Below are 16,499 nucleotides of genomic sequence, written 5' to 3'. Positions count from 1 at the left end.
GTTTTGATTCATTTAAAACCTTTTTCACAGAATGATAAAACCCATATTGAGACGATTCGCGCAAAAATTTTTGGGGTCGCATTTTGAAGGTCAAGGTCACAGCATAACCCCCCCGTAAAGAAGAACGTCCCAATTGGTCCGGCCCCCATAACTTTTTTTTTTAACGGTTTTTAAAAATTTGACAAAAACCCATTTAAACAATTTCGCCCCAAAAATTTGGGTCCACCTTAAAGGTAAAGGTCACAGAATTTTTGTTTTAGTTAACTTTTCCGTTTTTTCCAAACACATAATTTTAATTATATACTTAATTTTTTTTTTTTTTTTTTTTTTTTTTTTTTTTTTTTTTTTTTTTTTTTTTTTTTTTTTTTTTTTTTTTTTTTTTCCTTAAATATTTTTTTAAACCTTATTTTTTAATTTTTATCTTTTTAACTTTGGAATTATTTTCAAATTTAAATTACAAAATAATGTAAGTTTCTTTTTTTTCATTTTTAAAATTTTTAAAAAATAAAAATTCCCCAAAAAAAAAAAAATATTTTATTTTTTTTATAAATTGTTCTTTCCTTTGAATAAATTTAAAATTTTAATTTTTATTCCCCTACAAATCGGAAATTTCGCTTTTCAAAAAATAAACAAAACAGGGGAAATCTTTTTTCTTACCAACAGAATTAAACCCGAAAAATGTGAATCAGCGCTTTTGAAATTTTTCAAAATTTCGTGGGGGGAACTTTTAAAAAATTTAAAAAAGGAAATTTTGTTTTTTAATTTTAACAACAATTTTGGGGTTTTAAGTAACTGGAAAAATTTACAAAAGGGAAATCCCAACCGGGAAAAAGGGAAATATTTTGGGGAAAAGGCTATATGAAAAATTTTTAGATTATAAATCGGGAAACAACCACAGGGCCCAAACCAAACCTTTTCCGGGGCCCCCCCTTTGGAAAAAATTTTTGGGTTTTTTATTTCCTTACATAAACATTTGTACCAAAAAAACCAACCCCAGCCCCCCCCTTTAAAAAAGGGGGAAAGTGAATTGAGAAAAAATCTAAACCTCTTTAACCAAAACGGCACTTCAATTGGGTCTTTTGAAAAAAAAAGGGATGACTGATTATGGCTTAACCCAAAAACTTTACTTTTAAATCATTTTGACTTGCTTTCTTTAAAGGGCCCTTGGTTTTAAAAACATCCCCCGGGATAAAGGTTGTATAAATTTTAACCCAAGGGGCCATAAATTGGGAAAGAACCAAAAGGGTTTTTTTAGAAATTGTGGGGGCAAAGTACCACAAGGGGGGGGGGGGGGCTTTTTGTTTATTTTTGGGGAAAATTTGGTCAAAAACCAAAGTAAAACCCTTTAAAAACCTCATAATTTTATAACTTTGATAAAGGGGGTTTTAAAAGAACATAACCCAACCTAAAAAATTTGGGGGAAAATTTTAAAAACCAAGCTGAAACATTTTCAAGGCAAAAAAATTCCTTTAGGATTCCAAAGGGGGCCCAAAAATAATCCCCCCACTTTTTTTCCCCTCCATGAGTTTAAATTCTTTGGGCTGGGGGACAACCTGCTGGAGCAGATGGGGGTTTTTTTCTGTTTCGGAAGGTCAAATTTCCCAAATTTTTTTTTAAAATTTTAAAATTAAACCCCTTTAAACAATTTTTGCCTACGGTTTTTTTTTTATTATTGACATAAAGCAATAACCTTGGGGGTTTAGGGAGGGGGGCCAATCTCATAAATTTTCTTTTTTGTTTTACCAACCACATGAAAGCAAATTTTCCAAACCCCTTGGTAAGTTTTTGGCCAAAATTAAAGGGTTTTAAAAACCTAAAAGGAAATCCCCAACCAAACTTTAAACCCTGAAAACATCCAGCCCGCCGGAAACGTAATTTTCACAAAAAATTTAAAATTTACAAATTTTTAAAAATAAATCTTTTTAAAAAACCCTTTTTCGGGGAAATAACATTATAATACGCCCCATGTAAATAGTTTTTTTTCAACCTGAGTGAAAAAACTTACCTTTTTATTTACCCGGCCAATGTGTTAAAATTCCCTTTTTCTATAGTTCATATGGGTTTTAAAACCAGCCCATTTTTCCCTCTTTTAAAATTTGAAAATTTAACCCGGCAAACATTTTTTAAAATTTTAAAAATGAAAAGGTTTAAATTTTAAAACCTTTTTTTAATTTGAATTTTTAATTAACAGGAGTCTACCTAGATATCAGGGAAGTAAAAATTTAAAATTTTTTCTTTTTAAAAATTTTTTTCCATTGTTTTTCCTTTGTCCCAGGGAAAATTTTTGAAAAAAAAGGAAAGTTGTTATTTTAAATAATTTTGAAATAATTTTAATTGTAAAATAGGGTTTTATTTTCATATCCCTTTTCTTTTTTTTCTAATAAAATTAAGTGTGAAAAATAAAAAAATTTTTCATTGATAGGCATGGTGTTAAAGGACGTGTCAATGCCCCAAAGCAGAAAGGTGCAGGTTTAAAATTTAAGGGGAAGTACCAAAAACAAATCCACACAGTATTTTTTTTAATGGCAAAGGGATCCAACTTTAATTTTATGGGGTCTACGCAAAAACGAACCTTTTTTTTTGCTGTTTACTTTGCCCTTTTTTGGCGGGGGTTGACATTTTTTTATTAAAAAATTAATTGACCTTTATAGGCCCGGGGGTTTAACATTTTTTTTTTTTAGCCCTTAACATGTGGTGTTTGGACTTTCGTTATGTTTAGGTTTTTTAGGTGGGAAAATTTTCCTGGGGCTTTTTACATGTTTTTTGGACGGCAAAAAAAAATTTTAAGTGGAAAACGAAAAGAGCAATATTTTTTTAATATTTTTCCTAAGAATTTTTTCCCAAAGGGGAAAAAAAAAAATTTTTTAAATTTATTTTGGGGAAATTTTAAAAAAAAATTACAAATAAAAAAAGATTTTTCTTTTTAAAACCCATTTTCTATGAATGTAGAATTTTATTGTATAAAAAAAAAAGGGTTAATAATTGAAAAAAGGTCTTTTTGAAAATAGTTATTTTTGATGAATTTAGAAACCTACCCATCTGGCCCATCTCACTGGTAGTGAGCGAGGAATTTATCCCTTTTGACAGTCTGTATTGAAGATGCCAGTTGCCTGCAGCCACATCTATATTGCCACGATGCCAGATCAATACACCATTCAAAAACATCTAAGTCTGCTGATTCATTCTTATTGAACAGAGGGGGGGGGGGAATTCTGCAAAATGTTAAGATAATAAAGCAAAAATAAGAAAGACTTTGAGTAAAGTAGTTGGAGGTAAATGCATCACAGAAAAAGATGTAAAAATCGAACACAGCAATCCAGTTAAAGTTAAAAGAACAAAACATATAGAACCCTCTATATCTGGATTCAAACAAAAAAGTAAAACTTAGCGAGTATTTCTCAAGCTCTGAATCTGATATTGGTGCAGACGAAACTGACAAATGTATAGTGGTGTAAGATTAACCCCCAATTTCATCAAAGAGGCCAAAAACCTTTTTAAGTCATCGGGGGACAAGGAAAACCTGAAAGGCCTGATCCTTGTCATTTTTGTTCTTTCTGAAAGGTTTAAATAGAAAAGGTGGAAATTTTTTATCTGCGTTTTCCCTGAAATGACATCCCGGCTCCTTTTAAAAAAAAAAGGGGGTTAAATTTTTTCTAAATTTAAAGTTTTAAACAGTTAAAAATTTTCATTTAAAGATTTAAGGTTTAATTATGTGCCTCTTTTAATTTGGTTTTTACTAAAAATTTCCCGGGGTTTCTATTTCCCGTTTTTGGGAATTAGTGGTTTTTGAAAACAAAAACAAAAAAAATCATTTTTTTAAATCACCGGGAAACCATTTTGAAAAATTCTTTGAAAATATTTTTTTTCTCAAATATAAAAAAATTTTTAACCCTTCGATATTTTGTTAAGTTGCCGAAAACGGGTTTTACCGGTATAAATGCTGATGTATTTAATATATATAATATTTATTTATCTATTTATATATATATTTACTTCTTTCTTTCTGTATAATTGTAAATCATATGTAAATTATAAACCGTTAAATGTCTAAGGCATTAGAATCTACATTGCTTTTTTTCATTTTTAACATTTTAAGTTTGCAAATGTTTTAATTAAAATTTCGTTGTCATTGGTACATTTGGAATGAAATATTATTGAAGTTTATACATACAGAAGGAAATTTTTTAAGACAACCACGGAATTATGACCATTCCACATTTAAGACAAACTTTGAAAAAACGGAATCTTTATGTCAATAGAAACATGATCAACAATTAAGACAAGTCTGCGTATCCACTATTTTAACCACCAGTTTCCGTCCCAATTCTTTTTTTTATTTGTCCCAACTATTGTGACACTGGTAATCAAGTTAATGCAAATCTATAGCACAGTTTGTTTTTATTATATGTTTAATTGCTTCAAGTTTCGAGTTTTATTTTATATTTCTCAATATGTAACATACATAGACATGAATACAAGTAATCACAGAGGACAACATTTATTTAAAATCTTGAAAGAAATTCTAAATGCTCTAAGGCAATTTTTATGAAACAAGGTTTTAAAATTGTTGTAATTCGAATGTCGTATAAATGCAATGTAAAAATTTCAGTTTGGTTTAATGTGGCTCTCTAAATGTTTTGTTTTGTGAACAATTTCATTCTCATGTGAATTATGTACATCATATAATAAAAGATAGACAAATGATTATTTTATCTTAATAATATAATTTTCTAGAATTATGTTCTGCTTTCCATCAGACTAAATATTATAACATCTTTTTAAAGTAGGGTTTGAAATATATATAATATATATTAATTGAACATATTCATACAAAATGACTAAAAGGGGCCTTGATTTTAAGATTGTACACCTAAACACTAAAGTTGACAAATAAGATAACTTGTACATTAAGACTGTTTTTGCTCAGACCAGTTGGCGGTCTTTACTACAAGGTTTTTGATGCAATATTGATAAAGTTATTAATTTATGTCAGAACTATGGTAATAAAAAAACATGTACGTTGTTAATTGTTTTATGTTGCAGATTTAGATATTATTTATAATAAAAAATTAAAGTAAGCTACATTTATAACTATTTCTTTGTAATGATAGAGTGCCTAGCTGAAAAATATGGTGTAGGTTGTAAGGAGAATTGTTCAGTAAATTGCAAAACTGGTATTTGCAATCATGTCAACGGCAATTGTAGTGAAGGATGCAACCCCGGTTATCAAGGAAATAAGTGTGAAGAAAGTAAGCTAGCTTATATATTCCAGCACAAATTTTTAAAACGTGACGGTATTCTACCGTAATAAACATGTTATTGAAAGCTTCAACATAAGATTCATTACAATTATTTAGCTGTACATTATGAATCCATGCAAGTTTTTTTTTTGTTAAGCATTTTTCTCACTTGAATAGTTTGCATTTGTTGAATATTTACATTAATTATAAAATTTAGAGTATTTTAATGTAAATTTACAATTTTATCTGGGCTATTTAAACAATGTTTACTTGTTAAATGATTTTTTTAGAATGTAATAACGGTTACTATGGTGATAATTGCACCTATCAATGCAGTGGTCATTGTAAAGAGGGTGACATAATATGTAGACATACAGATGGAGAATGTTTGAATGGTTGCCAGGCAGGGTGGAATGGTAAAAAATGTGATTCACGTAAGTTAATGGAATTAACAAATGTGTATTTCATTTGTCTCTCATGATGTGTTTTTCTATTTTATATAAATCAAATAATTATCACTTCAAAATATCTCAATTTTCCTAATTTTTATACATCAAATAAATAAATTTATCACACATATGTAATTCCAAATCATTTCAAAACGGTTTAAAATATGTTTGTTTGTTTCATTATTATTATCATTTTTATTTTGTGTTTGGGGTGCTTTTTCTTTGTTTTAACTTTTTTTCATTGATTTTTCTGGGTTTTTTTTTCGTTTTCCCGAATGTTGAAATCGAAAGATATAAAATAGTTTTACTATCTTTATTTCATCGTCGTTTTATGTTAAATCATCAGGTTGCATATGCAAGCAGAAATACAGAAAATCAAACACACTTGTAACACTCAGAACAATTTCATGTTTTGTCAATGTTATTTAGATGTACTTTCAGATTTCATTCTTGAATAATGTTCACATTCTGATGAGTTATCTAAAATTTGTTTTAGTATTTGAGTGTTTCTGTGGATTAAAACAACTTTATCCTTTGCTTGTTTGTTTGATTGGGTTTTACGTCACACCGACACAGTAAAGGTCATCTGACGACGTTCCAGCTTTACTGGTGGAGGAAGCCCTCAGATGCCCTTTCGTGCATTATTTCAGGTACAAACTGGTACCTTAGTAGAACCACAGACGTTTCGTTAGCTAGCTAGATAGCTTCCTCACATGAAAGAATCCAAAGTAACTATCAGGATTCGAACCCACAGTGGCGAGAGGCAAGTGAGTTGAAGTCAACGACCTAACCTCTCGGCCACGGACGCCCTAAAAATTTTATTCTTTACATAACGAAATATAATACTTTCTTTCATTTTGTTCTTTATAGAATGTTTGCCTGGGAAGTTTGGTATTGGATGTAAGGAGAGTTGTCCTTCAAATTGTAAACATGATGTCTGTGGGTATGTTGATGGCGATTGTGATGAAGGGTGCAAGCTAGGTTTTCAAGGAAAGAAGTGTAAAGAAAGTAATTATGTTTCCGTTATATTTTAGTCTGGTCTTTCGGGATCATTGATTACAGTGCTTTAAGTGTTGATGAATGAACGTTGCTTAAGCGTGTGGTATATTGGGTAAAATATTTGCACTTTCCATTATATTATAGGCCAATGAATAAATGCAGTTTTCTCTTACTAGTTTTTTTCTATTTTTTAAGTGACTCCCTTAAAAGTATTCTGAACATCTATTGTTTGATAAAGATAATAAAGTTTTAATGTCAATACAGTTGTGCATCTAAAATTTAAATTATTTTCAGACTTATTTGTGAATATGCAATACAACTGAATGTCGTACCTGTAGATTTCGATTTGTTTAACATAACTCTTGATTAAAATGAAACATGTGTATGTATTGAATCTTCAGAAGAACTTTAGACTTCTTTAAATAAATGTTTTCCTGAATTTCAAACAAATTGTCTGAGATTAAAATTGTTATTCTTGTCATGTTTAATTGATACCAAGTATTTCAATGTCTTTGTTTGAATAATTTTTGTTATGATATTTTTGTTTTTCAAAATAATATTTAGACTGTACTAGCGGTACCTTTGGCGATAACTGCAGCACGAAATGCAGTGATTACTGTGAAGGCGGGGATAAGATGTGCAGACCTACAGATGGAAATTGTCTAAATGGTTGCAAGGCAGGCTGGAATGGAACAGACTGTTTCTCAAGTAAACAAATAATAGTTTTTCCTTTTATTTAATCCATCACCTAATACAATTCCTTTTCAATAGCTGATTTAAGATATAACATGTTCCTTACAAAATGTGGAAAGGGGGAGATTTCTCGGTATTCTGTAAGTTTTTTGATAAAATAAACCTTATTACCACATACATCCCGATCGTTTTTCAGCATTCAACACATTGTATTGCTGTGGTCGTAACGTCCGGAATATGCATATACTACGTATAAATTCATCCGTTCATCCGCATATTCTTAATGAAAAATAATTCCCTCCGTCATGTTTAAATTTGCTAAACGCATTTTATAGAATTATTTAATGAAAGGAAAATTGCATAATGATGCTATCCCACTCGCCCTGAATACAACTTTGCACAGTATACTCGACGATATTACCCATTAAAATTTAACATCCGGGGAGTACTGCTTTTTGTAAGTGAATGTTGGTTTTGAAGAATAACATTTTACTTACACAATATAGTTCCGGAAGGCAAATTTATTTTGATGTCGTATTTTTTATTGTCGTTTTGTATCCTTTTAAACATTTTTATACAGTTTATTAAAATATTGTCTCATGTCAAATTGTTACACTTAAAACATATAATTTTTCCAAGAATGTGACAATGGGTTTTACGGTAAACACTGCGCGTTGGTGTGTGGTAACTGCTTACCTGGAAAAGGTTGCAACCATGTTAATGGCACTTGTCATGGAGGATGCCAAACAGGTTACAGCGGCGCCACCTGTTTACAAGGTATTTTACTATACGCATTATTTTAAAAGCAAGCTTGTGTTTTGAAAGTCAGCTTATTGAATTAATCCCGGCTTCTGTCAATGTAAATTTTATCTTGAAGTTATCATCAGTTCATTTTCATTATTGTTTGCTCGCCGCTTGCATGTAATTATCAACATATTCAATTGTTAGAACATTTGAATATTTATAAATAATGTTTAACTTTCACAGAGTGAGTCAAACATTGGTCATGTGTTCTAGAGACTTTATTTGTAGTACAGGATAAATGTGTGTAATCTCTTTTTTACACCACGGGTAGATAACTCGGTACACATATCTTTATATTTACAGCAATGCAAACGTCGAATATTTCGAGTTCGATTGTGGCAGGGGGAGTAGCGGTTCTTGTCATCTTAATTGTAATAATTATTGTAGTTATTGCTTTCGTTTGGCATAAGCAACGCAATCAGAATAAAAGGTAATGTTATATTATTGTGTTACTAACTTACTACATGTGTCTTAATTCTGAAGCAGTGTAAATGCAGAATACAAGGCTGCATCATTTAAGTGCAAAATAATAATTTGATTTTTTATAGAATATTATATAGACAAAAGATCTGAAGATATCTTTACTTTTTCCATAATATTTCAAAACTATTAAAGAAATAAACATGAATTTTAAGCGTGCATTTCTTTAATATCTTTGAGGATATTAGAACTTTCAAAGTTTAAACGAAATTGTGGACATTTAAGACATAAAGAAATACAAGTTCAAAATATTGACTATTTACTGTTTTGATATCGTTTATCATTTTCTTTTTACAATAGAAAAGATAAACAAAGAGAAGACGTGGAGCTCAGAGACGCTGTTGCGACTGCTAGCAATGAAAATAGAAGGCCATCTCACGGTGGAAATACGCAATCAAATACAGGTATGGCGTAATTCAGAGGTAGATCTGACTATTGTTTTTAAATTACAAAGAGTTTGGTTAAAGAATGCTTTTACCAATGATATCTTAACTAGTTCACTGTAATTGGTTATAATAAAGTGCTCTCAATATTAATTTATCAATTAACAGAAAAAAAATTCACAGGTATAACTAGTCAAACATACTAAAACTAAAGATTTAAAAATGTGCAATTGTCTTGTTTAAACACATCTTCATGGTCATACCTATTATAGTATTCGATAAATAAAAGGTCATATAGATTATATTATTGTTTTTGTTATTTTTTATGTACCTTGGTTACATTTATATAATGGATCGATCATACACGACATTTCAGTGTTTTTTCAATTACAATCTTTTTTAGGCAATTTTATTTGGGTTCATATTTTTCTCCTCCTGACGTAAATCTCTATGTACGTCTAAAAGTGCCATGTGAAATGCTGTGTGTCACCTATAAACTTTGTTGTATTATTTTCTAGTCCTTTTGTATCATTGATTTTAACACAAAGATTGAATTTTCTTTAACCAGTGCTCGGTGAACCTTTTTTTGGTTTATACAGAATTTATTTTAGTTCGATTGTGCAGGAAGCTATAAGCTTATAAACGCACTTTCGAATCCGTTCCTGGAACCAACCAGTACTGAGCAATTAGTGTAAAGTTTCTTGCTCAAGGAAACAACGACTTGCCCCTGTCAGGGTTTGAACCCATGCGGCTAGCGATCATTAGATTACTAGTCCGAAGCGTTAACCACTCGGCCATGCCGCCACTAACCTTTTTTTATTTCATTAACGGACGGATTTGAACTTTCAATTATCTTTCTTGTTCCCTACTTCTTATTATAAGCGATATTTTGATATGATATATTTGATATATTGTTGAATATTATTTAAGTCATTTGGGATTCATCTTGTCAGAGATAGACATATGCCTACCTATATATTCTAAAAACAAGAGTCTGTTATTTGTTTTATAGTACTAAAACAGTTTTGTTTTGATGAAATATATGATGTCCTATCTTACTAAAGAATTTGTCAGTGCTGTCCAACTCTCAGAAGAATTTGTATCTTATACCTAGTATCATGAATAGCCTTAATGATACTAGGTTTTATTAAAGGGTAATTGCTAAACATATCATACGCTAATGTTATTTACGACAATGTAAATGAGTGTTATTTACGATAATGGAAATGAGTGGTATTTACGATAATGGAAATGAGTGTTATTTACGAAAATGTAAATGTGCACGTACATGAATCTGGGTTGAGATTTTGAAATTGTAGAAGAATTCAAAGTTTATCTACATAGTTTTGTTTTCAGCAGATGACAGTGGAATTCCGGCAGCAGCAGCGGATGCGAACATTTACAACAACTTCCCGATGCAAAGTCCCAGCAGAAATGCCATTCCACTTTCAAATCTTCTATCATACGTCAAAGAAAATCTGGCCAATCCTTACCACTTTGCAACAGAATTTCAGGTTATTTGATGTTCCTTATGTGAACGTTTTTTTAACTTATTTATTTGTTACTTGATACTTGAGATCTACATAATTAAATATTCTTCATAATTTAATGTTACAGTGAATTGATCCATTATGGAAGGTCCGTATAATTTTGCTAAAATAATTCATAACGTTATGTGATTAAAAAAATACGAAGTATTTAGATATTAATATGTTGTGCTGGTAAGTGTGATGTAAATGATCTTATACGACGTATCCTTAAATAGCAGATAATAAATTGTTATAGCACAAAATATCATTATTCATCATATAAATGTCCATATAAAAAACCTGTATCAAAATTTTGTTCAAGAGATATTCTATAAGAATATTCAAATGATACAGTTCTATTGTTTTATCATTTTTTAAATACTTATTGAAAATGTGCTGATTGCAGACCCATTCATTTTAAACTTTATATTTAATAAAAAAAGAAATTAAATAGAGAATTGTATGAAAAGAAATAGGTATTTAGGTTTCGTGACTTATATACAGATGTACACACATTATGTGCAGATAAAGAAAAGCAATGTTATAAAATGCAAAAGATCAAACCTGAAAGTTCAGATTTCGTTTGCATTTATTCAAATGTTGAGTAATTAAGAATAAATCTTATTGCTTCCAATATTGTTTTTGTTTCATTTTTTTTTTTTTGGGGGGGGGGGTATTTTTTGTCATAGTTTTTATCTTGGTTTTGTTTCAGGATATACCTTATGGAATGAAAAAGTCGTCTGCTGTTGCCAAGAAATCGTTTAACCGTGAAAAGAACAGATACAAGGATATGCACGCATGTATGAAATAATTTTTACAGTTTTTGACATTATTATTGTATAATTGTATTTCTTTTCAAACCTGTGTAATAACGGGAAAGTAAAAAGTTCAAAATCAAAACTAAATATTATTTAAAGCTGATGAATGCCTACATATAAGCAAAAATATTTCAATAAAACCAACCTTCAGGAAAAAGTAAAAACAATATAATATAATTTTGCAGTATTTATCTTCATATTTCTACTGTGCAGTAGGGCTAATTTTGCACATTTTGACATCTTTTTGGTAATTTACGTGGATTATAAGTGCCGTTTGCAATGTGTACAATACTTCCTTTGTTCTCTTTACAATCGTTACTTCTAAATATATATCCAAAATTTTTATGACATTAGCAAAACCCAGCGTGCAAATTCCGTATACACTACTGGTATACGGTAAAAAGTCTGGATAACCGAAGATTGCAAGAATCTGGAGGCATGCTTCTCAATTAAAGCGCATGAACTTGATTAATTAAGATGCTGTTCAGAACGCATACAGAAAGTTAACTTTCTCTCAGATGTCATGCCTGAAATTATGAGCGTGTGTTTTTTTATTCACCAGTAAGATTGCAAGTCGCCATATGACTGTGACAATCTTTGTGGGACTGACAACTAAACAAAAATGTCTGTTCAAAGCAGAATATGTTTATTTAAAAGTATTGTTAAGGAAATGATAACGACTACAAAACTAAAGAAAAATATATAGAAAGTAACTTCAACAATGTGTTTTTCAGCAAGTGTTAACTAAAGCTTTACCATAGCACCACAGTTATTACTACGATAGCCATTTTAACTTTATATATAAGCCTCTCTAACAATAACTGATTACCGTCATGACACAATGTTATGTCAGCATCTTACAAAATACCTTCAGTTTTCAATTTTTAATGACAGTATTATCGTCTTAAACATACTTTTTTTCTACCAATACATTTTATAAGCATGATGAAAATAAAACTATGCATGTATTCAGTGACATTTTGTTCAATAAAGGTGGCTTTATGTCAATTTAATACTATACTTACATTTCTTGAATCATCAGATGATGAAACACGTGTTAAGCTGAAAAAACTGCCAAACATACAGGGATCAGATTATATCAATGCGAGTTTCATCAAGGTAAGACCTTTTAACATACCTGAATCCTGTATGTTGTATTTAAGGATGTAACAAATCTTAAGTGAAATTTTATATATGTATATAATTATTCTTCTAAAACAATTTCCAAACATCAAAGAAAACTTTAATATGTACTGCAAATGTTAAAATGCATTATAAGTAATCATTAAAATACAACCATTCATTTCTTATTGAACAATTTGGCTTAGACTTTATCGAAATGAATTTCTTATTACCTTCCTTTATTTACATGAAAATGTTAAATTCGGTAATATTTTTATAAATAATGCTTTTTAGAACTTACAATATTAATAAATCTTAATTTGAGCATCAAATTTATGATATAAGCATCATATTTATGATAAAAAACCATAAGAAATTACTCGTAGATACAGATATGGCAAGTTTCTAACGTAACAACAACTGTAACAATAAAAAAGACATTATTATATACTCAGTTGCAAAAGAAAGTGTGCACCTGATTATAGGGAAATACTGATTTCAGCAAATTTAGACATATGTGGTATCAAATTTTGTAGAAAGGTATTAACTTCACGATGGTTTACATTAAAATGAATGTTGCCTATCATCAGAATTTTGGTTACTTGTAAACAGCTGAAAGGTGAAAAATAAAAGTTGTAGAATTGTGATTCTTGTAAAAGCTTTGGATACTTTAATGTTTGAAATTACCATGATTCAGTTCCATATGATATTATATCAGGTCCATGCAGTCTCGAACACTTCAGATGATCTACGAAACATTTACTGGTCAATTGTCACGTTACTGAGCACAAAAATTGACAACTCTGCAACTTTTAAATTTCACCCTTCCGCAATGAAATAAAACTAAATAAAACAAATGCCAGTACAAAGTAAACCATTGTGTGGTCAAAACATTTCGACAAAGTGTTGATACCAAATTTGCCACTAATTTGCCAAGCAAGTATATGGATTTTTCCAAATTAACCAAGTGCATTCTTTCTTCTGCAAATAAGTATATTTTAGTCATACTGATGCAGTAGAAAAGTCGTTATTCTTGTGGCGTATGAACATATCTGCGGATGTTTCTAAATTCAAAATTTCACCATTTTTATGTCAAATGTTGAATTTTGTTTAAGCAGATGCTAGACGGTAATTTGCACTTGACAGTACCGTCCTTTAACAGGCTCAGTCAAACCGAGTTTACATTATTTTCAATTTTGCCGTTTTGGACTTTCTTTAGGGAATCCTATTTTCTCTATTTTGCTAAACTTAAAGCGGTATTAGCTTCTTATATGGATATCGCAAACGAAAAGCAACTAAGGCATATAACATTTTAGAAGCGAACATAGCCTTTTATTCTAATGTGATGACATCCAAGATATAAGTAAGTTTAGTTTAAGAAATCTTTATATTATGTGCAACATTATTCTTAATAAACCAGGACATTTGTTTGTTGAACAGGGACATCACAAAGAATATGCCTACATAGCGGCACAAGGTAATCAATAACTTTGGAATTAACAAAGTACATTGTAATTAATATATTTTAGAAGAATAAGAATATTTTTGTTTTGTTTTCTATCTCAAATGTCCATTTAGCCACTGACGTGATGCTATCATTTTTGTTTCTAAAAATAAAACACTTTATTTCTGGTTTCCAAAATGTTTCACATCGGTTCTTAAGAAAATTGTCTTTTGCTTATTTTAATTTTTGGCAATATTTTAAGTATTTCGTGCTGCATGTCAAGCGCTACTATTTCCAGTTATTTAACATTTAAGATGCTCTAAATCCATTATTTAATTCATCACATATTTGACTTTTCTAAAGAATCAAAGTTTTATTGAAGTCTGAGGCATAATGGTCTTTTATTTGAGGTACAGCGGAGGGTATTTTGGAGATATTTATATCACACTAATCAAAACCTTTTATCTCCCTTATATTGAAGTTTTCTAATAGATAATCACAGATTGTCTAAATTGACTTGAAAATAACAAACTTGGTAATGAAGTATGGCAAGAGATACTTATACATATTTATAGATATATTCCTATGAAACTGTACAATTCCACTATTTAAAAGAGATCATCAAAAGCATGGTTTGAACGGAAAATGCAACGTAGCTGTGCAGGTTTCATTTCAATAGCATTCGGATGATTATGTTTGTATATATGTGTATCTACATTTTAATAATTGTAAATGTGTTTAAGGTCCCATTGACTCGAGCATGGACGATTTTTGGAGAATGATCTGGGAGAAAGATGTATATACCATTGCCATGGTAACAAACCTGGTTGAGCTAGAAAAAGGTATTTCATAATATTGCACATATACTCGTACTTAAAAAAACATTATCTCTGTCAGTTTCCACCATCCACAAAAGAGTTTCTTAAGCATCAGCAATGCATCAACTAAGAATAACCTTTCTAATGCCAAATACGTGATTTCTTTTATTGATTTAAGATAGATAAATTGAGCTAACTTTCTTTAATGTATATAACATAAATTATAGACATCGTGAAAGTATTTGATAGGATAAGTAATTTTTTTCATATAACTTTATTGATATTTTTTCAAAACCTTATTACATTAGTTATTCTTGTGACTTTTATAATACTTTGTCTTTTGTTCAGACAAAATGCCAGCAGTATTGGCCGGCTGTCGAAACCAGTACACGCTATGGTAACGTTTTTGTTAACACGGCATCGGAAATTATCTACTATGACTTTACAATTCGGAACTTCAATGTATCATTTGAGGTAAATTGTATACGTTCTCTTAAATTATACATTTTCACATAAAAAATGATAAACAAGATCAACAAGGAAAGGCGGCGCTCAATGAACGCCAATGAAAGCCAGTTGTTAATAGCATCAAGAGTAGTGTCTAGATATATTGATGATTGATTGATTGATTAATTGATTGATTGATTTATTTATTAATTTATTCAATTACTAATCAGACAATTTAATTGTTACATTTCTTAGATTAGTCATTTTACTTGCTTTCCAAATAACAAAATATAACGATACTGTTTTTGAAGGGAGAACCACAACGAAATATTCGTCAGTTTCATTTTACATCCTGGCCGGATAAAAGTGTTCCAAAGAGACCGTCAAGTTTGATTCAGTTCTGGCGAAAAGTACGGAAGAACGACGAAAACAAAGACCACACATGGCTTGTCCACTGCAGGTGATACCTTAAAACATCTTAAATCAATAATTCATTTTATTTCACTCTGTAGAGTAGCCTTATTAATGAGGCCTATTGAACACACCGTAGGTAAAACTTTAAAGTCTGCATCATTTGTGTCTCATTACAGTCTCTTCGCAAACAACATCATGGTGTAAGATGTTTTTTAAATGACTGAAATTAGGTATTATGTATAATCTGACGAATTGTCATGCAGTAAATGTATTAATTAGCATGCGTTAAGTGCTAAATTCACTAGTGTTACATGTAACAAAATAAACAATTAAGAAACTTAAACATGAAGTAAAATATTTCACTTTTCACAACATTACATAGTGCTGGTGTTGGTCGAACTGGTACTTTCATTGCCCTAGACATTTTGTATGACCAAGGAAAAGACAAAGGATCTATTGATGTGTATCAATGTGTAAAAGACTTACGTGACCAACGAGTGAATATGGTTCAAACAAAGGTAATAGTTATATCTCGTTGTCATATTTTATTAATTGTTTTAATACGCATTGAATGTACCCATTCATTTGACCGCCGGCCGATTGCTGCGCATTATCTTCAACGAACATGAACATGCTATAGCTAAGCAACACTCAAAATATGACGTTAAATACGCACACAAACTAAATTGAGATATTTATTCGAAAAAGTGTAAATTGAAGGTGTGTATTGTCTTTTCGTAATTGGTGTGATATGTGTTTATATTTAGCTGATATTTGAATGTAAGTTTTAAAGACAAAGGTTTTTGCTGTTTATTTTTAATTCTTTTTGCATCCTTTAAATGTTGTCTGTTGTCATACC

General features: G+C 30.2%; 1 protein-coding gene across 1 annotated transcript in view; it reads left to right on the top strand.

Annotated features, from left to right (window-relative positions):
* LOC132749562 (uncharacterized) overlaps positions 1–16,269 on the top strand; it is an 81,782-nt gene extending 65,513 nt beyond the window's left edge. Inside the window, exons 16-30 of the mRNA XM_060739373.1 lie at positions 5,076–5,249; positions 5,531–5,674; positions 6,560–6,697; positions 7,253–7,396; positions 8,021–8,158; positions 8,489–8,615; positions 8,966–9,069; positions 10,405–10,562; positions 11,290–11,377; positions 12,438–12,514; positions 13,958–13,994; positions 14,705–14,801; positions 15,127–15,253; positions 15,538–15,686; positions 16,023–16,269. Coding sequence (XP_060595356.1) covers positions 5,076–5,249; positions 5,531–5,674; positions 6,560–6,697; positions 7,253–7,396; positions 8,021–8,158; positions 8,489–8,615; positions 8,966–9,069; positions 10,405–10,562; positions 11,290–11,377; positions 12,438–12,514; positions 13,958–13,994; positions 14,705–14,801; positions 15,127–15,253; positions 15,538–15,686; positions 16,023–16,269 — 1,949 coding nt within the window. The remainder of the gene's footprint in view (positions 1–5,075; positions 5,250–5,530; positions 5,675–6,559; positions 6,698–7,252; positions 7,397–8,020; positions 8,159–8,488; positions 8,616–8,965; positions 9,070–10,404; positions 10,563–11,289; positions 11,378–12,437; positions 12,515–13,957; positions 13,995–14,704; positions 14,802–15,126; positions 15,254–15,537; positions 15,687–16,022) is intronic.
* Positions 16,270–16,499: the final 230 nt, after the last annotated feature.

Source organism: Ruditapes philippinarum, unplaced genomic scaffold (genome assembly GCF_026571515.1).
Source record: "Ruditapes philippinarum isolate M1 unplaced genomic scaffold, ASM2657151v2 ctg656_1_1_1_1, whole genome shotgun sequence".
NCBI lineage: Eukaryota > Metazoa > Mollusca > Bivalvia > Venerida > Veneridae > Ruditapes > Ruditapes philippinarum.
The sequence above is the reverse complement of the archived record's forward strand: the minus strand, read 5'-3'. Positions and strand labels throughout refer to the sequence as shown.